This window comes from Bombyx mandarina, chromosome 08 (assembly GCF_030267445.1).
Source record: "Bombyx mandarina strain Sakado chromosome 08, ASM3026744v2".
Classification (NCBI taxonomy): Eukaryota; Metazoa; Arthropoda; class Insecta; order Lepidoptera; family Bombycidae; genus Bombyx; species Bombyx mandarina.
Genome location: NC_143215.1, coordinates 11,794,048 through 11,818,386, shown reverse-complemented (window position 1 = coordinate 11,818,386; position 24,339 = coordinate 11,794,048). Strand labels below are relative to the sequence as shown.

Here is a 24,339-nt window from a genome sequence, read left to right as displayed (position 1 = left end):
TATGTGAGACTCAACGATCTGCAGGTGTTGAGAGCAGATCGCGGGCCCAAGGATTTTAGGGCCCACCCACTAAACGACTCCCCTGCACTCTTACACCCGACGTCCGATCTCCGTCCGGGGTCAGAACCCGTTTATTGAGTCAACATAAGTCGTCCGTTCACGAAAACTGTAAAATATTCTAAATTATCCGAAATAATACATACTAGAGGTCCCGCAGTAGTCGAAATTCGACTATAATTAATTGGAATCGCAAGTTTGTACACTATTGTGATTGTATTTTTATACTTCTATAATCACAAATTTCGCTAAGGCTACACTATAAAAAAATATTAATAAAGACAAACAATATTTAATCTATTCCCAATTTGACCACAGACGTCAAGAACAAAAGTTTGACAATAAATAGTATGCATGTGTGTGTGCGTCAAATACATGGTATGTAGTGTGTGTAATGTTTTCTTTATTGATTTAATGTATCTTTTATTCATTATTTAAAAAAAAATTTGTGCACTTCTTCTCTATATTTTCTATAAATGTGGAAAATTTCATACTCCTCCGTCCGCGCAATTTTCGTAAAAAAGGATACAAAGTTTTTGCTTTACGTATTAATATATAGATAACAACAGTAAAGAATCGCGAGATTAAACCGTTAAAGAAATTTCAATTGAGGTAACATAAATTTTAAAAAATCAACGTAATCAAATAAACAGTTTATCGAATATTTGTCTTGTAGGGTTGCTCACTCATATCACAGTTCATTGGGAAGTCGTTTAAATAAAACTAACTTTGACCGAATTCAAAACAAAAGCAAGATTGTCAATGCTAAAGCTCTGTTGGAAAAACGTGTGGTTTTTACTGGCCCGTTTTTCCTCTTGTTTTAATATGAATATTATTATTATTTTTTAAATTGCATTTTTATGTGAACGAGCTCAAAGCTCACTTATTGCACTCAAACATCAAAGGCTAATACCGCCACCCAAGTACAACACATGAGCTCCAAGTGTCAATTGTATTTTAAAATAACTCTCCGACGCACCCTTAAAACTTGAAGGCATGCGATAGGTTGGTCCGGCGTGCCGTCCATGGAATTCGCAACATCCATCGCCAACACCACATTTCAAAAGCGTCGATCTATAATTCACTAAAACAACTTCAAAGAAAAACCAATATTCTGTTGTTCCAAATCATGGACTATATTACGACGTATCTATTCCACGAGCCCACTTCGATACGTTTCAGTGTCATAATGGAAAACGATAGCCTTTAAATTATGCAGATACATGCGGAGTACCGGAGTACACAGCGCACCTCCGCACTCCGATGCTGTCCTACACAACCTAAATTGAAATTCTCGATTGACTTCCACGGTGAACGAATAACATCGTGTAATAAAAATCAAGCCCGCAAAATTATAATTTGCGTAATCACTGGTGGTAGGACCTCTTGGGAGTCCTCACGGGTAGGTACCACCACCCCGCCTATTTCCGCCGTGAAGCAGTAATGCGTTTCGGTTCGAAGGGTGGGGTAGCCGTTGTAACTATACTGAGACCTTACAACTTATATCTCGAGGTGGGTGGCGCATTTACGTTGTAGTTGTATATGGGCTCCAGTAACCACTTAGCATCAGGTGGGCTGTGAGCTGGTCCATCCATCTAAGCAATAAAAAAAAACAAAAAAAAAAACATCTGTACCATAAAGTCTGACGGATCGCCGGCACACGATGCCTTATCTGCCTACCCAGTCTCGAACAAATCCTGAATTCGTCGTCTGTGGTCCAAACACAATCTAACTTTATCAATGAAAGTGAATATTTTTCTATCGTTTACATGAAATAAACGTATTCTGATCGCCCACGCGGCTCGCGTGCCCACCAACTAACATATTATATGTCCAAGCTTGAATGTATCAATTTATAATAATTTTCTCGTAATACAAAGCATTAGGCCAACATACATCGGTCCGGGTATTCAATGGAATAAAATATTAATAAATAAGTATTCACTTTTTGTTCCGACAATAGGGTTTTTTTTGATGCGCAAGATATTGTGTTAGTAATTTGATATTCTATTGTTTGGAAGGTGAATAGAATGATAGAATATGTTATACTTTTATCGATTGCTGATTTCGTTCGTGTTTAAAAAAACTAACAAATTTACTTTGCAATAATCGCTCTCACGTATTAAATATTTAATTATAATTATTATGCGAAGCTCATCGTATGATATTTTAGTATAACATTATTTCAGCGTTATTTGGATTAGATTTAACAGTACCTCGCATAGGATAGGTTTAAATTCTATCTTTAAAAAATATCTTTATATGTTTCAAATTAATTTATTATGACACACTAAAAACAAGACACACATTAAAACAATGTTTTTAAGGTCCGTCTACATTTGAAAGCTAGAAATATAAATCTTTATAGCCCAATTCAAGTAATAACATTAAGATTATCAACGTGCCCATTAACGGACACCTATTCCGATAAAAATACTAAATATAAAGTTACAACAGGTTATTTGTAACAGGTACAAATAAAAGTTTTGTTCACACAACATATCACTATGAGTTATTTGAGACAATTGTGACACTGACAGAACAGAGGTCAAATTTGCTTTTTAGTGTTACGCAGCCATTTTGGTACGAATCCTTTATATCGTCATCCAATCTGTCAGTCTTGCGCGACAATTAGCAAAAGGAAGGAATCTTGTCTATCTAAAAATTGAGTTTTAAATTTCAATTCGTATTTTTTTAGTCATTTAGGTTTAAAATCCTATAGTTCTCAACAAACACTACAGAAGCGAAATCGAAATTTATTTTCAACGTTGGGTTATTTTTATTTATAATATTTATACGTTTATTTACCCCATCAATGTACGTCTGCCGCCTTTGACTGGTTTTTAAATTATCCCTCGTTTTCTTTTTATTAAATTTAAAATATTATACCTGTATTTTGTAATTTAATCCAGGCATCCGGAATACTTTCAGTAATGTTTGAAAATAAGTTTAAGCTGAATCCAACGTGTATACATATTTTCACTTTATAAAAAATTTTAGGAACATGTAAATTGATTTATACTCATTTTTTCAACATTATTCAACTATAGTTCATTTTAAAAGCGCGGTTTAATCTACTCACGAAATTTATAATTCGAAGGCCAACTCTAGAATTCTAGTTTTTGTTTAATAGCCTCAATATCTTCAGTCGTCGGTGCTAATACATTTTAAAACATATAAAATAGCTATTACAACGATAACTATATCCAAAAGAATGATCACTTCATTGTTACGATCGACTGGTCTCTCAATCTACTCAATCAACCATCGAAGCGTAGGCTTATTTCTTTAATAATGTGATGTCTATATTTTTTGTGGTCCATCCGAATGGGTATTCTGTAATAAAACTGACATCGAGAATTATCTTTGACATTATACAAAAGTTGAATTAGATAGCGCCATGAAATGCGTTCGGAATAGCCTTTTTTTATTTGACAAGGAAAACGTAATGCGATTTTTACGATCTTTTATTTTACTCTATTAATAACTCTATTGTGTAAAGCAGTTACTTTTTTAATAATTTATATTGGCTTTCGTCAAATAGTCTATATAAATAATTGTTTATGTTTCTTTACAAGTGATTGCAATGTTCTAAAGAGGAAGGTCTCTTTAAAACGGAAAACTAAATCACAATCTATACTAATATTATAAAGCTGAAGAGTTTGTTTGTTTGAACGGGCTAATCTCAGGAACTACCGGTCCGATTTGAAAAGTTCTTTCAGTGTTGGATAGCCCATTTATTGAGGAAGGCCATAGGCTATATAACATCACGGTAAGACCGATACAATTGGAGCACCAATAAAGAATGTTTCAAAATATTTTCACTTTCTACGTAAATGAAGTGAGGGGTAAAATTTAGCGTTATGCCAAAGTAACTATTCCACGAGGACGGAGTCGCGGGCAAAAGCTAGTCAGATATATAGATTAAGATAACATTTTCAAATCGACTGTGACATTGTACTCGTGATCTACTTTGTGTTAATTGGTTACCGAAATCCATTACCACAGCTGGGCTGTCACCAAAAAGAGCTGAACAGTAAAATTTGTAGACCAATATCATAATTAGAAATTCAAAAAGTTGCGTAAATATAAATAAAGATCTTAGACTAAGTCAAAGTTTAACAGATATCAACTTTGAACAGAAACAGCAGCTAGAAACTAAAGCTATTTTTAATTTTCGACACGAAAATATTCAAAGCATTCGTTACGAAACAGCGTTATCTTAAGACATCTGATCTCGGAACGGTCAATGTATGCGAACGAGTTTTGTTTTTTTTTTAACTTAGTTACTGTCACCGCTACCAGAATGCGAAATACGCTTTTTTTTTTCTTCCTAACAGCAATGCTGTATAGTGCCCAGATCTTATCTAGTATAATTACGATGTGAAAATACTTTACACAAGCCGAGATTAACTAAAACATTCAGTTTGTAAAATCTTGCCATGTTTTATCTAAAGCGATTTGTCTAAATCTAAAATACTTTTATACGACGATATTTTATTTTCTAGTTTTTGGATCTCCATTTTAATCGTGGCAATATTCAAGTACAGCATACATTAATAGCATTGGTGATTATATTTGAATAGATTGGCAATGTAGTATGATCCAATCATGAAACTGCAACCTGTTTATGCCAGAATATGTTTTGTAAATAAGCTGTCAAATTATTAAAAATGAGGTATAATGAATTATTTCTGCCTATTTATGCCGCGAAAGCATTATTCTTTTTCTTCTGCGTCGCTATACTCTTGGTATAGGGGTTGTGGTCGTCCTTCTTTACAACCCAGCACCAATTTTCTCTGCCGGCTGCGCGTCTGGTACTTACGAGTAAGGGCAATCCATCGCAGTCTTTATGGGAAATCTGCCGCGCGGCCCGGCACCTCCTACCTTTCACGAAAACATTATATGAGTCGACTATTATCAAAGCCGGCAATGTGACTTTTGGACAATTACTGGTAAATCAGAAAAACGAATTATTGACTTTGTATTCCATTGGCAGTCACAAAACTCTTCTGAACGACATCTTAGATAATTGAAGTCGTCGTGGCCTAAAGGATAAGACGTCCGGTGCATTCGTATGTAGCGATGCACCGGTGTTCGAATCCCGCAGGCGGGTACCAATTTTTCTAATGAAATACGTACTCAACAAATGTTCACGATTGACTTCCACGATGAAGGAATAACACCGTGCAATAAAAATCAAACCCGCAAAATTATAATTTGCGTAATTACTGGTGGTAGGACCTCTTGTGAGTCCGCACGGGTAGGTACCACCGCCCCGCCTATTTCTGCCGTGAAGCAGTAATGCGTTTCGGTTTGAAGGGTGGGGCAGCCGTTGTGACTATACTGAGACCATAGAACTATATCTCAAGGTGTGTGGCGCATTTACGTTGTAGATGTCTATGGGCTCCAGTAACCACTTAACACCAGGTGGGCTGTGAGCTCGTCCACACATCTAAGCAATAAAAAAAAAAAAAAAAAAAAAAAAAAAAAAAAAATGACAGGTTAAGTATTAACCTTTATTTAATGCAGGTTTTGAACCGTATTCTTTGAAGGAGATGATTATATTCAAATCAATCTGTATTGACATATCAATAAATTTTTTTTGTCCAAATGCACAGATTGCCACCTTTGATAATAGACGACTCATATGCGCTCTTTTAAATGAATAAAATGGTTTATAAGTGTTTGGGAAACTTTGATGCTTACCGTGTCTACGGGGCAAAGGTAGTGGCGGTTAAGTAAGTGGTTAAGTGGAGTGTTATATTTTTTATTCGCCTGCCAGAAGGAAACATAAATCGTATGGGTAGGAACCCACCCATGCGTAACAGTCGAATGAAAAGTAGCCTATATTATATTTTAGTATTGAAAATATTTTAAACCTATTAATTTCATAACATTTTTAAAGTGATGATATTAAAATCGCACTCGTGGTTTCAATATGAAAACGTGACATACTTACTTTCATTCACATTTTTTGGTGCTTTTCTTCGATCACAGTAGTTCAATTTTTTCTTTTTAAAAAACGCAATACCACATAAACAAATTATATATATATATTATTGCTTAGATGGGCGAACGAGCTCACAGCCCACCTGGTGTTAAGTGGTTACTGGAGCCCATAGACATCTACAACGTAAATGCGTCACCCACCTTGAAATATAAGTTCTAATATCTCAGTATACTTACAACGGCTGCCCTACCCTTCAGACCGAAACGCATTACTGCTTCACGGCAGAAATAGGCGGGGCGGTGGTACCTACCCGCGCGGACTCACAAGAGGTCCTACCACCAGTAAAGATATTGTATAAAGAAACACGATTACGCTATAATTTTATTTTATGGATCTTTTGACATATGCGGCTACGTGTAATACATAATTTCTTGGGAGAGAGTGAGATCTGAGATTACTCTATATTGAACACCTGGACCGAAGGTTCGTTTTGTGGCTCTTTGACCACTGCTGAACGGCATCTTCAAAATAAAAACTAACTGCAAATAAATTTAATTAGTTAATTAGATAATTAGTAGCTCATCAATCAGCCTAAGTAAACTAATAAAAACGTGCGAAATAGGACACTCGGCTTTCGACATAGGACAGTTAATCATTTGCGCAATTTGTCACCAACGCAATATGTTACATACCCAGTGTCATCGTAAGTCTTAAAGCTGAAACACTTCACACCTCGGCAATTAATCGCTGAGATCTTGTCTCCGCTGGCTCGTGGGTTTCGCGGTAACCGCCAAGATCACAGGGACCGGCCGATGCTATCTCTGAATCGAGATGCCAGCTTGATTAACTCCAATATCTCGGATTTTCATAGGATTCCACGCGCGCTTTCTGACCGGATCTGAAACGTCAGCATTCCCGAAATGTATGTGTGCGTTTTGAAATGAGGACCAGTTTTTTTAATTTTTTTATTGCTTTGATGGATGGAAGAGCTCACAGCCCACCTGCTGTTAAGTGGTTACTGAAGCCCATAGACATCTGCAACGTAAATGCGCCACCCACCTTGAGATATAAGTTCTAAGGTCTCAAGTTTAGTTACAACGGCTGCCCCACCCTTCAAACCGAAACGCATTACTGCTTCACGGCAGAAGCAGGCGGGGTGGTGGTACCTATCCGTGCGGACACACAAGAGGTCCTACCACCAGTAAAATATTCCCCATATTCGCGCTAAAGAGACCCGACAACAGCAAATCGATGTCGAACTACAGGTTCTGACAAACCGTAAACTATGCGTATACCGGTGCGCGCATTTGAATTTTATTTGCCAATTTAAGAAGAACTGTGGGTGTCGCGGAATATGGAGATGGATTTTGAAAAATTCTATAGCCGTTTCCTCTTTCTAAATGCCCCGGATAGGGTATGAAAGGGACAACCGCAACAGAATTCAAATTGAATGTATCCAAGTAAAAAAGTTAAAATTAACTCATTTAAGTGTTTCCGTGTTCTCGCGTACAAATCTGAACAAAGTATAATATTTATCTTTGGAAAGTCTTAGCTAAGCTTTTTATCGGACTATCGAAGAAGTGTGGCAATTGTCAGAGTTACGATTTTTTGTTTCATTTAATTTATTCATTTCCTTTTTGTAAAGCACTTTTTATTAATTAATAACATTATCAATATAATTTATGATTTACATAGAATTAGTTCGTTTTACTTATGTCAATAATTATGTCAATAATCTTAACAAATCAAATTTCTTTTACTTATGTTTTACTCATAAAATCTATTTAACGGACTTTTGCAATGATGAAAAATAAAAACCATATTAAATTTCTGAAAAATAAAGATATGTCTCATAAATGGTCCATTCCGGCAGTGATTAGAGCTCTAAAGCAAAAATCCTTCACACAACACGTGCTATGTCAAAGATCGCATTCTATCGCGGTGTATTTAAATGTATTTAAATGTGGGTAGGTGTGAAAAAGTGTAGACGTGTTTTAAACATAAAATTTTATTGAAAATTAGAAACATAATCTTTTATCACTATTTTTTAACATCCAGTTTGTACACAAGTATTTGTGATTTGGTACTAACGTTTGCAGCAGCTCATGTGTCATAAATAAAGCTGCAAAGCGCCAGCCAGTACACCTTCAACCATTTAAGTGACATCTTGTTCCTCACACTCAAGCCCATCATGTCTCAACTTGCTGAAATATTAACTATTCAAAAGAACTTAGAAGAAAACTTCACACGGAAGATGGGTGAACTTGAAACACAGATTCAGTCTGCGGGACCTGCAAAGGAAACTGTAAATAAAGTTGCTGAAGAGTTCCGTACGTTCAGAGAGTTGGTCTTTAGCATACTTGGGCTGCTCCGGACACAAATCGGAGAGTGCATGAAGCAGATTGATAGTCTGGAGACTCGGCAGCGACGCAGGACTTTGCTTTTCCAGGGATGTACCGAGGTTGACGGAGAGGATTGCACTTCAGTCATCTTAAATGTGCTAAATAATAAGTTGGCCTTGAAAAATGTGTCTTCTTCTTCCATAAAAGAATGCCACAGACTTGGTGCGCGAAGTCAGGAGCATAACAGGCCCATTCTTGTGAGGTTCACTAATGAAAACATTAAATCCAATGTTTGGAGAGCAAAGTCTAACCTAAAGGGTTGTTCAATTTCATTGAAGGAGTTTTTGACAAAGCCCAGGCAGTCCATATTTATCAAGGCAAGAGCTCACTTCGGAATGCGATCCTGCTGGACCCAGGATGGAATCATAGTTATCAAGACAACTAATGGAACACGTCATAAGGTAACAGCTATGGAAGAGCTGAGCCCTTTGCTGTTGAAGTTTCCAAAAGCTTCAGTGGCATCTCATGTGAGTGGAAAGAGTGATGAGGCAGGAAATCTAAAACATAAAATTCGGAAGTAATGGTGCTTTAATGTTCTTTTGATAGGCAACTCGAAAACTACCATACCGATGTAGTAAAAGTGTGTGTGTATTTTTATTATGTCATTTATTTCATCTTTTTTTTTTTGTTTTTCTTTTTTTCTGTAGTATCTGTATATTACTTTTAGGTAAGTAGTTTTAAGTTTGTATAAATTAAGTTCTATTCCAATAATTTTATTGTTATTTGTTCTGTTTTCATTCAGTCCAATGAAGTTGGTGGTTAATGACATAGTTTAAAACATTCGTATTTTGTTATAAAATCAGTTACAGACTACTTAAACGTACCAGACGTAGTGTAGTTGTTCTATTGTTTTGTGTTTTGGATTTTGTTTATATTTTGTAATGCTTTCTAAATGTTTCTTGATGTTCACTGAATTTAATTTACATCTTCTATATTTTATATTGGTGTTAGCTGGCAGGTGGTGTTGAGATATACGCTTTATTCATTTTTGTTTGTTATTAATATTTTTTTTTTTTCTCTCTTTGGTTTTTAATGCATATAGATTGTATCTTACCAAATTGTTATTTATAATATTTTTAGATAGTTTTTTTTTTTTTTTTTATAGATTAGTTTTATATAGATTAGTATATATTAATATAGATTAGTATATATTAATATAGATTAGTATATATTTGTATAGATTAGTTTATTTATATAGATTAGTTTGTTTTACACATAGACACATTTTTTTTTTTTTTTGTTTTTCTTCTAATTTTATTATTTATGTCTTTTGTATCAGGTGTATCAGATACTGATGATGATTCTTTTTTTTCTGCAAACGAATCCAATACGTCTTCTGGAGAGGAAAGTTTTGGTTCAGCCACCGACACCCTGGGTGACTTCTTACGACATACTTTTGACCACAAATCTGGCTGCCAGTTCAACGTATGCCACATCAATGCACAGAGTGTAGCCAGTCATTATAGCGAACTGTATCATACATTTTACAATACCAACGTCGACGTCATCCTGATATCCGAAACGTGGCTCAAGCCTACTCTCCTGTCGACCTCTTTCTCTCTCCCAGGTTTTATTCTTATCCGTAATGATAGAACGGTCGGTAGAGGAGGTGGTGTGGCCATTTATCTCCGCAGCACGTTTCCATATAAAATATTGTCTTCTTCTTCTACCAACTCTAGTGCGGAGTTTCTTTTTCTTGAGGTTTGTGTTAAGAGAGTAAAAACTGTAATTGGTGTCACCTATTGTCCCCCTAATATTGATTACTTTACTGAGTTCGAAACAGTATTAGAATCTTTGGGCTCTGAGTACGCACATCTTATCATCATGGGTGACTTCAACACAAATATCCTTTCTGGTAATTCCCCTAGATCCCAGAAGCTTCTTCAAATCATTGAATCAGCTACTCTTCATCTAATGCAACTACAAGCTACGCACCTAAATACCGTCGGTGAAGACACCTGGCTCGATTTAATCCTTACCTCGAATCCTTCCTTAGTTTCCTCTCATGGTCAACATTCTGCTCCAGGGTTCTCTCATCATGACCTAATTTTTCTTACCTATATCCTTAAATCCCCAAAACCTATTCCCAAGACCCTGCACAGGCGCTGCTTTGCTCGCATGGATCTTGAAAAACTCAGAAATGATGCAGCCGAGATAAACTGGGATCCCCTAGTAGATGCTGCATCAGTTGATCACAAAGTCGAAATTTTCAATAATATCGTAATCAAATTATACGATATCCATGCCCCAATTAGAAAAGTAAAACTGAAACGAACGCCTGCACCGTGGATGACTGAAGGAGTTAAGATGGCCATGCGTCGCAGAGATCGCGCTTTTCGAAAATACAAAAAGAATCGCATCGAAGATAATTGGGTCCTTTTTAAGTCTGCTAGGAATAGGTGTAATCAAATGATACGCAATGCCAAGCGCCGCCACATTCTGGATAATATCGCTTCTTCTTCTCCTGCCGATGTTTGGAAATTTCTCGGAACTTTGGGTATCGGCAGATCGCGACGTTTGGACATTCCAAATATTATTCAATTAGATGATCTCAACCGACACTTCTCCACATCCTCCGTGATAGATCCCTTAACTAAAAATCAAACGTTAGCTTATTTGTCTGGCCTAAGGCGTCCAGATGTTGTCCCCTTTCAGCTCTTTCCAGTTGCCCCCTCTGAGATAAGAAAAGTGATACTTTCCATTAAATCTAATGCGGTGGGATATGACAACATATGTCGCCGCATGATTATAACTATCCTAGACTGTCTCCTACCTGCAATTTATCATATTATTAACTTCTCTCTTGACTCTGGAGAGTTTCCTTTCCTATGGCGCAGAGCTTATGTTCGTGCCCTACCTAAAATTCCTGACCCTTCTGTTCCTAATCACTTTCGCCCAATTTCAATCTTACCCTTCCTATCCAAAGTGCTCGAGATCTGTGTCCATAAGCAGCTTTCTCGATTTATATTTAATAATTCCCTAATTAGCCCTTTTCAATCTGGGTTTAGACCAGGCCACAGCACCATTTCCGCGCTTCTGAAAGTGACAGGTGATATCAGGGTGGGCTTGGAAGAATCCAAAATCACTATACTAGTTTTGGTTGATTTCTCAAACGCGTTTAACACCGTTTGTCACGATATCCTTCTTTCCATCCTCTCTCATCTCAACGTCTCAAAAGGGGCGTTGGATTGGTTCTCTTCCTATCTTCAGGAACGTCAGCAATCTGTTCGTAATGACGAACTCTCATCAAACTGGTGTAATCTTGAATCTGGCGTCCCACAAGGCGGTGTCCTCTCTCCTCTCTTGTTTTCAATTTTTATAAATTTTCTCACCCCTGAGCTACGGTGTGCATTTCATCTTTACGCCGATGATCTACAACTGTACGCACAAACCGATGTTGATCACATATCGGATGCTATTACCAAACTAAACAATGATTTAAAATCAATCAAAAATTGGTCCGATAGGTTTGGTCTGGCGGTGAATCCTACCAAATGCCAGGCGTTAATTGTTGGTAGCCATCGAAATATGAGTAAGATCAGTAATTTTAAGCTGCCGCCTGTTGTTTTCAATGACATAATCATCCCCTTTAGCCGAAACGTGAAAAATCTTGGATTACACATTGACACTACACTTGGTTGGAGAGCGCAAGTAACATCCATTAGTCAAAAAGTCATCAGGACCTTGCGATCTCTCTATCGGCTAAAAAATATGCTACCATCAAATGTAAAGGCCATGCTTGTGCAGACTTTAATTTTCCCTATGGTAGACTACGGTGATGTGTGTTACTATGACCTGAATGCAGATCTCCTCAACAAACTAGACCGCCTTCTCAATAATTGCATTCGATTCGTTTTCAATCTTAGAAAATATGACCATGTGTCCGCGCATCGAACTCGTCTGAAATGGTTACCGATCCGTCAGCGTAGAGAGGAGAGAGCGCTTACTACCTTGTTTTCTCTTTTGGACTCTGCCTCTTCACCCTCTTACTTAAAATCGCATTTTAAATACTTGAACGCAAGCCATGACAAAATTCTACGTTCTTCACATAATCGTCTCTTACAATGTCCTATCCATCGCTCAGATTTTTTACATTCTTCTTTCTTTGTACAGTCCATAATATTATGGAATTCGCTTCCCAAAGAAATCAGGATGATCAGCAATCGCTTTACTTTTAAACTCAAAGTTCGCGAACACATCCACAAAAAACTGGAAGAATCATCTCCAAACTAGTTTATTTCATTTTTCAATTATTATTATTATATTATATATATATATATATTTACTTTTAGCCATTCTTAACTATAATACTAAATTGTGTATTTTCATGTGTTATTGTGTGTAATTATGTGTATGTATTTATTTTACTATTTTGTACATAGGTATATTGAATTGTAGTATATGTATTCTATAATACTGAGATATTATTTTAAGGAAGATTTTTGTTTTGAGTTTGTTCTTTTTTTTTTTTGTTTTGTTGTTGTTGTTTGTTATTTTTTTTGTCAATGCACCTACCATGCATTATCTCTGCACCACCCTATGGTCGACTGGAAGAGAATGCCCATGGCATTAAGTCCGCCTGTGTACAAGTTTTGTTTTGTGCATAAAGTATAAATAAATAAATAAATATTTAGCGAATGCTTGTTCAAAGCCCTCGTCGAATCCTTTCAAACCGCGTACAAACAGACACAGCCAGTAATCATAGTCAAATCATCATGCCAAGCGATGGTAACCTCATCCTCCTCCTCCTCCTTCAGTCGATCGCTCATTGCTGCGCATTGTTATGCGCTCGCCTGTGACCTTTTTAATACGCTTTTATTAGCTTCAGACGTATTTAGGTTAGTATGTAACGAAATCTTTGAACATGATTTTGACCCACTTCAAAATGTCGGATTAACTCGAAATTTGGTATAATTATTAAGGACCGATGACAATTCAATATTAAAAAAAATACTGAAAAAATTGAAATTCAACTAAAAAATTACAATAAATTAATTTTTCCTTACACTATTCTTAATTCAAATTTATTAAAATTTATTTTCTATTTTTTAGTTGTATTTTCTATAAAAGCGTAGGTATTTTGTTAGGTTTTTTAAAACTATTATTTATTTTGTAATTTGTAGCCACTTATATCGGTCAGTGGCACAGTGAAGTGCATGGATCAGTCTCATGTCCAGATGCTTGGGTTTTTTTACTATTGTGTTTATTACATTCTATTCTTATGTTGTTGTTTAGGTGAAGGGGGGCGGGGGCGGGGGCGGAGGCGCGGCGCAACGGTGCGCGCGCGATGCTGCGGCGTCGCCTGCGCATGCGCCGACGCCGACGCCAGCGCCTCCCGCACACGCTCCCCACGTCAAGAGCGAGAGACTCAGCCCTCACGACTCCAACGCATCACGGTACGGATATATCAATCTAGGCATACTAATGCAAGCGGAAAACTGTATTCATTCAATGAGCCAAATATTAACCTGCTAAGACAGCTATCAGGTAGACGTGGATACCAGTGTAGGCGTGATAACATACCACATTTTTTTTTGTTAATGACCTTAATTACGTATTCGATATTGACAATTCTTGAATAACATTTTTGGCGTTTACCATAATACAAGGATTAAGCCACTTCAATTCTAAAGGTGCGATATCCTCTTTTCGCATTAAAAGAGCACAATTTCTAAAAATATTCGAAATTGAGTTAATATGCGGAATCATTTGGTATCACCAGTATTTTTCTCATAAATACTGTCAGAAGAGCGTAGTTTAGTTTTAGTTTTTTTTTTATTTTTATTTTACCAATTTTTTGACGACTGTTAACAAAATTAATACATAATTTTAACTTACTTTAAAAGACAAATAATGTAACTAGTAAAAAATAAATGTTGCAAAGATGATTAATATTAAAAATACGACATATTAAACCTTTAAAACACTCTCCTGTACAATTAGTAAGTTTTGAGATTATACAGTTTTAATGCGAGAAGACGAATATGTCTGATAATGAATGAATGAATGAATGAAAATTCTTTATTGTACAAAATAGTGTACAAAAGGCGAACTTAACGCCATGCAGGCATTCTCTTCCAGTTAACCCTCGTTGGTGAAGTAAAAGATTCAAGAAGTGCGTAGCTGTGATGAAGTTTTTTATTTTTTATTTCTTAGATGGGTGGACGAGCTCACAGCCCACCTGGTGTTAAGTGGTTACTGGAGCCCATAGACATCTACAACGTAAATGCGCCACCCACCTTGAGATATAAGTTCTAAGGTCTCAAGTATAGTTACAACGGCTGCCCCACCGTTCAAACCGAAACGCATTACTGCTTCGCGGCAGAAATAGGCAGGGTGGTGGTACCTACCCGCGCGGACTCTCAAGAGGTCCTACCACCAGTAAAAGTTAATAATGGTTTGTGTTTGTCTGAAACCAGGTCCCGGAGCGTGACGCCGTCGACTTCCTCGTATCCGGGCACACCACCCGAGCGGGGCAGCCCTCACGCTGCGCCGCAACCCTCGCCGGCGCACCCGCCCCGCAACTATTCGGACATCATGCGCTCGCTGGCCGCTAGGTACAACGCGCAGCCGAATAACGAGTGAGTACACGTGCTTTTTTTTATAGCCTACCCCTGCTGATAGGCTTGAGAGGCTATATCAGCGTTACCCTAGGCCCACGAGTTTCTCGCCGGATCATCTCAGTGGGTCGCATTTCCGATGCGGTGGTAGCTGCGAAACACTGCTCTTGCTTGGGCCAGTGTAAGCAACACTCCCGGTTTGAGCCCCGTGAGCTCACCTACACGTCAAGGAGAAGCTGAAATAGTCTCTCAAGGCTATCAGTATAGGTAGAAAAAAACCAGCTACCCTAGCATGTAGGTCAGCTCTCGAGGCTCAGGCCAGAGGTATTGCTAACACTGGCCCTAGCAAGAGCCGTGCTTCGCAGAATCTACCACCGGATCAGAAACGCGACCCACTGAGAAGATCCGGCGAGAAACTCGTCGGCTGTGTCTATGGGTTAATTTACTCGCGTCTTACGAGGACGGTGACCGGTACTTGAAGTACCTAAAAGCATAGTTAATGGATCGGGAGGATCCGTAATGACGTATTTAGGGCAACGTCGACAGTTTACCATTCGGTCCACAGGATCGGATATGTAATTTCCGGCGGCCACAAGAGGGTTTTCGTGTTGTGCCGAAGGCATCAATATGCCGATTATATATACTTACTGATTGAGTAAAGCTCCAGGTCATCATAGAGATCCACATTCCTTAAGAACCACGGTGCTGCGACGGCTATATAAAATATACAAAAAGGAATTCCATGAAACTAAAATTACTGCAACGTGTACAGGTCTCGTATAATCGATATAATTTCCGATTAAGAGTCACGGTAAATAATAAAAATCGATAACTTCATGTCGTCACACAGTACATCCATTAATTAAAGTTAAACGCTCCAGAGACAGCATTTTTAATTTACAAACGTCGAATAGTCAGGTTGCGTGTAAAATATTAAATCATTAGTATAGAAGGGAAGCAGTTTATCATTAAGAAGTTCGTTTCCGTCTAAAGATAAGATGTCCCGAAACAATATTTTTCACACGGTCCGTGTCACAATACCATGCGACCCGAGGTTCACCGACCGGCAGACTTAGTGATGCCCAAAGCAATTAGCATATTAATCGATTCGATAACTTACGTTTAGTCGACAAATTTACATGATTCGTGAGAACCCGATAGTCTCCGCGTGAACTTATGTTATATTAATGAATTGCTCATCTGCCGCAGTGCGGTCGGTGACCCATGCGTTTTGATTAGCGTCGCGACAGGCATCTCGGCGTCCCTTTGTCGACGACGAATCCAAAAACACGCCCGTAAACTACCTATATCATAGACAAAAGCAATGCTAACTTAACTAATACAATAAGCCGTCAAAACAATTTCGTAAAGCGTCATAATTAAAATTTTAATAAAATTAAAAAAACAAAAACATCCTCCTAATTTATATGACACATTGATGAACTGTGAATACGTTATCTTGTTAATAACTATGTAAGAAATAAAAAATTGAAGCGTTTTAATTTTTATCACATTATATCACATAAATCTCTTCGGAATTAATGCGTTACAATTCTGTAAACGAATATTTACCCTGCTGTTATCCTGTGAAACGTTGTTTTAATTTTGATTTATGTCATCAACGTATAATACTTTTTGCCGGCAGTTATTTTCATCGCATGAATGGCTACGGAGCGGAGGCCCGGGCTGCGACGCCGGCGCAAGCGGACACAATCGACGCGCCCCTCGGAGGCCTGTTCGCAAAATTGGCCAAACAACAGGGAGGCCCTCCAAGATTACCAGCATTCCCAGTCATGTTCGATATGAGCTCCACAAAGGTATGAATTCATATTTCTTTTACCATACAAGCTTTTACCTAAATTCTTAATATGACGTCAAATTTCATTAATTATACAATGTTTTTTTTTCCCTGAACAAGGATACGATTTGAAGATAAGTAATCAAATTAAAAAAAAAAACATAATAATCTCCGCTTCAAACTCTTTTTACGTTTATTACTTCATAATACGGTACGTTACTTAAGACAAGGCCACTGCCCCTCTGAAATAATTTACGGTCAGCTGAGTTTTCATTTCAAAATACCACATTTGAAATTCATATTAATTATAAAAACAAGTGCTCACTGACCTTCCTGTTTTAATTACACGCTATACAGTGCTTCATAGTTCACGGCTGTGATTAAAATGTCTCGGGCGATCGTAAAATTCATAACGCGTTATCACGGCTGGCATCTCTATCGAGCGTGCCTCGTTTGCGTTAATACGACCCTCTATTGAAATCATAATGCGCGATGAGATGCCGGCGCTTCGTTTCCTGTTATAATTAAATCCGATTACGTCGATGACCTTTAAACTTCCTGCGATATCCAAACGAGCCACGTACCATCCGGCTATGGAATGAGCTCCCCTCCACGCTGTTTCCTGAGCGCTATGACATGTCCTTCTTTAAAAGAGGCTTGTGGAGAGTATTAAGCGGTAGGCAGCGGCGTGGCTCTGCACCTGGCATTGCTGAAGTCCATGGGCGACGGTAACCACTCACCATCAGGTGGGCCGTAAGCTCGTCTGCCTACAAGGGCAATAAAAAAAAAACGAGGTGAAGTCGGTGTTGAGTTCGCTTCTTATCCTTCTGTGGGACACGTGCTGTGCCTCTTACCCTGTAACAACGCGAGCACGCCAGCGAACCGTCTCGTAGACTCTCCACTGTTAAGCCAACTAGAGCTGCACTAATTGGCAGAGGCACGCGCCGCGCATGCGCGCCGACTATCGCGCCCCACGATACGCTAGTGATGGGATGTGAAATCGAAACAGCTCTCGACTTTTAAATTAGCTGACTTTTTGCACACGACTGCAGTTTACAGTAAATTGCATCGTTACAGTTATTCGGCACCGGGTTTTTACTTTTTTTATTATTTGATGTATCAAATAGATTGCAGCCATTTAGTAATGGATAATTAAACGTATCTCGGACGAGAAACGCGAGTTCTGGTTTATTTTCTCCTATAAAGCGTAGCGAAGTTGAATATAAATCGTTTGATTTATGACAATCTCACAGTTTTAGCACTTACCGGGGGAACTGTGGGCGAGGCGATCGTCGGCACGCGCCCGCGCATGCCCCGACCGTGTCCGTTTCACGCGTGCACGCCTCCGTCTGTTTTTGTTTGGAATTACCTGCATTCGCCTTTTTAGTGCGCGCGGCAATTAAAAAAGATAGATTGCAATTTGACCCGCGGTCGGCGCGCGTGACGGCACCGAACGTTATTATGATGAATGCTCGGCACTTACGATCCGAGAGTGCTCTTGATCAGATAATGGCCCGCTGGCTCGCCTTTCGTGTTTGGTTAACGCCACTCCGCGAGCTGGGTAATTGAGTTCTTAAAAAATATCATACGCCCTCCGTTACCGCTGCCACAAAGTTCGATTGATACACAGAATGTTCCAGAATTGGAATTTGATGCAAAGAAAAAAAAAATTCATTTTTTTAACATCCTAGATGAGTGTTTGCTCACAGCCCACCTGGTGCTAAGTGGTTACCGGACCCCATAGACATCTACAATGTAAATGCGCCACCCACCTTGTGATATAAGTTCTAAGGTCTCAAGTTACAATGGCTGCCCCACCCTTCAAACCGAAACGCATTACTGCTTCACGGCCGAAATAGGCGGGGTGGTGGTACCTACCCGTGCGGGCACACAAGAGGTCCTACCACCAGTAATTACGCAAATTATATTTTGCGAGTTTTTTATTACACGATGTTATTTCTTCACCGTGGAAGTCAATCGAGAACGTATTTTGTTAAGTACGTACTTCATTAGAAAAAGTGGTAGCCGCCTGCGGGATTCGAACACCGCTTTATCGCTACACACGAATGCACCGGACGTCTTATCCTTTAGGCCACGACGACTTTATTATTTGCAAACTAGATATTTGCATTCATTGTGCCTGTAAAATGCATTGAATATTTTTCATTCGAGCTGTGAGACTAAAATTTGTGCGTTTTTTCTCAGACTTTATTAGCGATCTCGCGGATCAGTCGAAGCGGGAGGTCGCGTCGCAAACGCACAGGAGCGACCGGATCGACCGCGGAGCACAGTCCTCTGGACCTCTCCGCGGCTGGTGAGAGTGCCGCGAAAAGGGCTCGACTCTCGGCCAGCCCCAGCGCCAGGAGTGACAGCGACGACCGGGATAGAGTCTCCACTGATGGCAAGTAACAATGTACAATACCAATGCTCAGTTTTTTTTTTTTTTTTTATTGCTTAGATGGGTGGACGAGCTCACAGCCCACCTGGTGTTAAGTGGTTACTGGAGCCCATAGACATCTACAACGTAAATGCGACACCCACCTTGAGATATAAGTTCTAAGGTCTCAATTATATTTACAACGGCTGCCCCATCCTTCAAACCGAAACGCATTACTGCTTCACGACAGAAATAGGCAGGGTGGTACCTACCCGCGCGGACTCTCAAGAGGTCCTACGACCAAGAAATGTCTTATCAGCAACTTACGCACTTACGCTTACAGACGTGCTTGCAAATGTTAACCTCATCATCATCATATCCTGAGTGTCAGTTTGAGTTTATTATATGATAAGGGCGTAATCGTCTGTAAATCAGACGACATGACGATACGACGTCAATATTTTTGAGCAACTGTTACATCATTTTTGTTCTTCGTGGTATTTTCATCTATATCTATCATGACGGTATCTGTCGTGACCCGATATGAAATGATGCTACCATCCTGCTAGTTTCCACTGCAAAGTAATCATATGTTTTGGTTTGAAGGGCAAAATAGTCATATTTACACAATGCAATCGAAACTTTTTATAGCATGCCATAACATTTAAAAAAACAATTCAAAACACCATGCTAAAGACAATAATATAAGACTCCTAAACAAACCAAATAAAATAATATTACCCGCATTAGAATAGTAGTTAATTGCATCGTCAACGTAAGATTTACCTATCGCGAGCATTAATCAAACTATGTAAGTCGTCTTCAATAAAAAATTTATGATCTCGCCTTTAAGATAATGTTCGACGTAACGAAAGTCAATCACCAATTATTTTTCTACTTAAAATTAATTGCTATGAAATATGAACTGAAACTTTAATTGGACGGTACAAGGTGCACAAAATGTAATAAATGTAATTAATTTGTTTAATTGCTGTTTTTGCTCAGGTCGTAGCGAGCCCCGGGGGGAGTGTCTGTGCGCGGAAGCTAGAGCGCGTCTTTCGGCTTGGTCCGTCGATGACGTCTGCGATTTCGTCAATTCTATCGATATCTGCGCCGAATACGCATCGGTAAGTACACAACACTAATACGAAATACGAATTTGATTTTAATCTTTGTTTTGCGGTCAATACCATTTTTTTTTTTTTTTCTCATTTTAATAACAGTGAAAAAATTTTTTCATGTAGGGTGCAACGGATTTTTTACGCCGAAGCCATGAACTACGCATATTTATGTCATTTCAATGTAAACAATATATTTTTTCAAGGATACTGATATATTTTTAACATTTTTTTTTTATTGCCTTTCTAGGCAGACGAGCATACGGCCCACCTGATGGTGAGTGGTTACCGTCGCCCATGGACTTCAGCAATGCCAAGGGCAGAGCCAAGCCGCTGCCTACCGCTTAATACTCTCCACAAGCCTCGTTTGAATAAGGACATTTTTAATAATACTTTGCTTGGTTGAAGATTAGAAGGGAAAATAGTAATTAACTATTTTCTTAGATCTTTCCGAGTCACAGATATAATTGATACTACGAGTACTTATGCTGTTTGATCTCGCATTTGATATTGTCAGCATAATTAATGTTATTTCTGACGTTTCGGATACTTCAGAGTTTTCGTGATCACGAATGACAAAGTTCTTTTTCATCGAGATTTTTAATAATGTACTAACTTTGCATTTTCATTTACTATTATACGATAGAGTAGAATAACGAGATTTTTAACAGAAATAATTTTCTCTGGAAAAATAATTTACCATTCCTATTTTTTTTAATTACACTAAAGTTCATCATTAGAAAAAAAAAATGAGAATCTCTTTGACAAATCTAGAAAATCGTACTTAACTATTTCGTCTTTGCCTAATTGTAGAAAAAATAATAATAAAAAATTGTTTATTTAGCACTTACCACAAGCGACTTTCAAATGTGACATTCCTTTGAAAATCACAACGATACAAAACAAATTGATTTACGGGGACGGCTAACAATGAAGTCATGCGTCATCACAGCACGGGCGAGTCATTCCACTATAAATTGAGGCAGTCATTACCAGTAATCACTCTGTTTCTACACCTCACGATTGCACCACTTTATTTTGACACGCGCTCGCATGAAGCGCTTTTATTGTGTCAACCGTAAGTGCCGTGACGGGAGTGTCATTAAATAGTGGTTAGGTAAAGGTACGTTCAGTTATGTTACATGATTCCGTGATATGTTTTATTTGCTCGATGCGTGTACTATATAGTTGATTTTTCTTTTTTTTATTAATTTTAATTGCTTCTGCAGTGAAAGGGAGCGAAAAAATATGAAGTGTAATAATGATAGAAAAGAAAAGATTTGTTTAATTACATACCGACGCTAGATTACATCTGGGGTGATTAAGTAACTGCGTTACACGGAGTTATTTTACAAATTGAATTATTTCGAATATTTCTTGAATGTTCTCCTTTTGTAATATACCCATTGCGAATATTAATTAAAACTTTTCTAGTTAAAAAAACAGATCCGGGCAATTCCTTAACAACGTCTCGTTACCATACTCCTCTGAAACGGTTTGACCGATTTTTATGAAATTTTATATGCATGTTCAGTAGGCCTGAGAATCGGCTACTATCTATTTTTCATACCCCTAAGTGATAAGGGTTGTCCACACCTAACATTTATTTTTATTTTTGGACATTTTTTTTTGTTATAATGAGGCATTACCTAGGTATGTGGTTGAATGAGGTTTTGTTATTTTTATACTCCCTAATCGTTCACAGCGCTACATGCCTCTTTCACTCATTTACCATATCCTTACACACTCACAATAAGTTACTTTTTTTTCTACACTAGAAATTCCCTAGAAACCTTATATATGGCAAAACAACGTTTTCCGGGTCAGCTAGTTTTAATATATATAACATTAAATATACCACAATATAATTTCCATAATATTCACCGCTAGAGTAAATTAGACCTACGCATGAAATTTCTATTTCTCATTTAAATTAGACTTATCAAAGAAAATTAACATAGCAATTAAGATTAACAATTAAAACAGGTCTATAAGTTTTTATTTGACCGCACTGATTACTGTTTCTGTCACTTAAAATCAATGGGCGTGTCGTACAGTAAAGCTCTAAATGTTATTGACATAGACAGACCAACGCGAATGCCTCTTTGAAACAGGTTCGTGATCACAACAATGTATTGGATCGTATCAAAATATATTTCTTAATTACTTTCCAATATATAACTGGTGGTAGGACCTCTTGTGAGTCCGCACGGGTAGGTACCACCGCCCCGCCTATTTCTGCCGTGAAGCAGTAATGCGTTTCGGTTTGAAGGGTGGGGCAGCCGTTGTGACTATACTGAGACCTTAGAACTATATCTCAAGGTGTGTGGCGCATTTACGTTGTAGATGTCTATGGGCTCCAGTAACCACTTAACACCAGGTGGGCTGTGAGCTCGTCCACACATCTAAGCAATAAAAAAAAATTTATATATATATATATAATTCGAGTTACACAAATAATTTTCCATCGCTATGACTCTGAAGTTAATACAGTAATAAAATAAGTTCCGCGACAGGTAACAGTTATTAAGGACCCGTTCGCGTTCAAATATCTATTCACGAAATAATGGCTTTCTACGTAATTTCGAATTTATTACATAAACCCAAGTTTATACGGTACACATTAACTTGTACTTTGTTATTTGAAGACTTAAATTAGGTTTCATGAAAACGTCACATCGTTTGTCGACTAGCTGGTTTATATTATGCTACACGGGTATTATTTAAGATTATTACTTATGCTAGGAGCGGTTTTGTACTAAAAACAAGGTTTGTGCTTTGATAAATAGAATGCTTTTGCTATAATCATAGTTGGGCACTCGAAATAATAGTCAGGAATCGTGACAAAAAAAAATTTTTTTTTTGTTGCTTAGATGTGCGGACGATCTCACAGCCCACCTGGTGTTAAGTGGTCACTGGAGCCCATAGACATCTACAACGTAAATGCGCCACACATCTTGATATATAGTTCTATGGTCTCAGTATAGTCACAACGGCTGCCCCACTCTTCAAACCGAAACGCGTTACTGCTTCACGGCAGAAATAGGCGGGGCGGTGGTACCTACCCGTGCGGACTCACAAGAGGTCCTACCACCAGTAAAATATGGCTTAGACGCGTATTTTTTCCCGCCTGAAGCTCGCGTTTCGTTTCACGCAAAATGTTATACTTAATTTGCGTTTTTATCGATTTCATTTGACATTCTACTTAACCGTAGATTTCGTTTTGACTGGCGAAAACGAATTAGCGAGTGAGTATTTGTAAAATTATATGTACATATTTAAATATGTTTCATTTTCGTTATAAGCAACCGGGAAAATAACACAGAAATCACTTTCCGTTTCAAAATTAAATTATAAATCATATATAACCGATCGGAATGCTGTTATTTATGACAGGTGTCGCATACTTAGAATGTGTAATTGCATTTCTGTCAGTATTAATATTAATACTATTATTATATTTGACTTTAAAAATAAAATGCTATTTTCTATCCTTGGCATTATAAGAACACGCATACATCCATTTTCGTAATTGACAGATGTTGTCACATTACATTTCCTGGTCTAAATTCATCTGCAGATTTAATTGTTAGACTTTTAATACACAATATCAAACATAAATGAACACTACATTTAACTGCTGTCTGTGAAAGGATGACAGCGATGGGCTCTTGCGAAAACCCTCCTTGAAATTTGACACCTTGGAGTAAAATGACAAAACAAACCACTCATTGTATATGAAAACCACTCAACATATCAAATTTTATTGTGACTTAACATTTAAATGTGTGGATAATGAAGAGTATTTAATATTGAACTTCAAACGAATTAAGCATAGTTAAAAATCTAAATCACAAAATCCAAATTATTTGTAACGAATTTTCTCAGGTTTAATTTGTTTACTTATAAAATATAGTAAATAACTATTGATACATTGTTATACATATATTGTTGAGTTTTAATCGAACTAATGATGTGTGTTTATTCATTTTAATTCCTTTGTCTATTCCACTATATTGTAGCCTTATTCTATCTACTAATAGTCTACTAACATATTTCTACAATTAGAAATAT

General features: G+C 37.8%; 1 protein-coding gene and 1 long non-coding RNA gene across 4 annotated transcripts in view; one reads left to right on the top strand and one right to left on the bottom strand.

Moving 5' to 3' along the window:
* Positions 1–8,002: 8,002 nt before the first annotated feature.
* LOC149502567 (uncharacterized) lies at positions 8,003–9,467 on the bottom strand. Of its 3 annotated transcripts, none has more exons than XR_016323496.1 (3): positions 9,237–9,467; positions 8,371–8,909; positions 8,003–8,301 (listed from the first exon to the last, which is right to left on the bottom strand). It is a non-coding gene; the product is annotated as an uncharacterized LOC149502567 (long non-coding RNA). The 3 variants fall into 3 exon arrangements; XR_016323497.1 differs by having other exon boundaries at positions 8,003–8,313; positions 9,237–9,460; XR_016323498.1 differs by having other exon boundaries at positions 8,664–8,909; positions 9,237–9,460.
* Positions 9,468–13,641: 4,174 nt separating this feature from the next.
* Positions 13,642–24,339, top strand: part of LOC114242932 (uncharacterized) — a 59,208-nt gene continuing 48,510 nt past the window's right edge. The window contains exons 1-5 of the mRNA XM_028174264.2: positions 13,642–13,808; positions 14,832–14,993; positions 16,618–16,789; positions 18,976–19,171; positions 20,153–20,274. Coding sequence (XP_028030065.2) covers positions 14,950–14,993; positions 16,618–16,789; positions 18,976–19,171; positions 20,153–20,274 — 534 coding nt within the window. The 5' untranslated portion in view covers positions 13,642–13,808; positions 14,832–14,949. The remainder of the gene's footprint in view (positions 13,809–14,831; positions 14,994–16,617; positions 16,790–18,975; positions 19,172–20,152; positions 20,275–24,339) is intronic.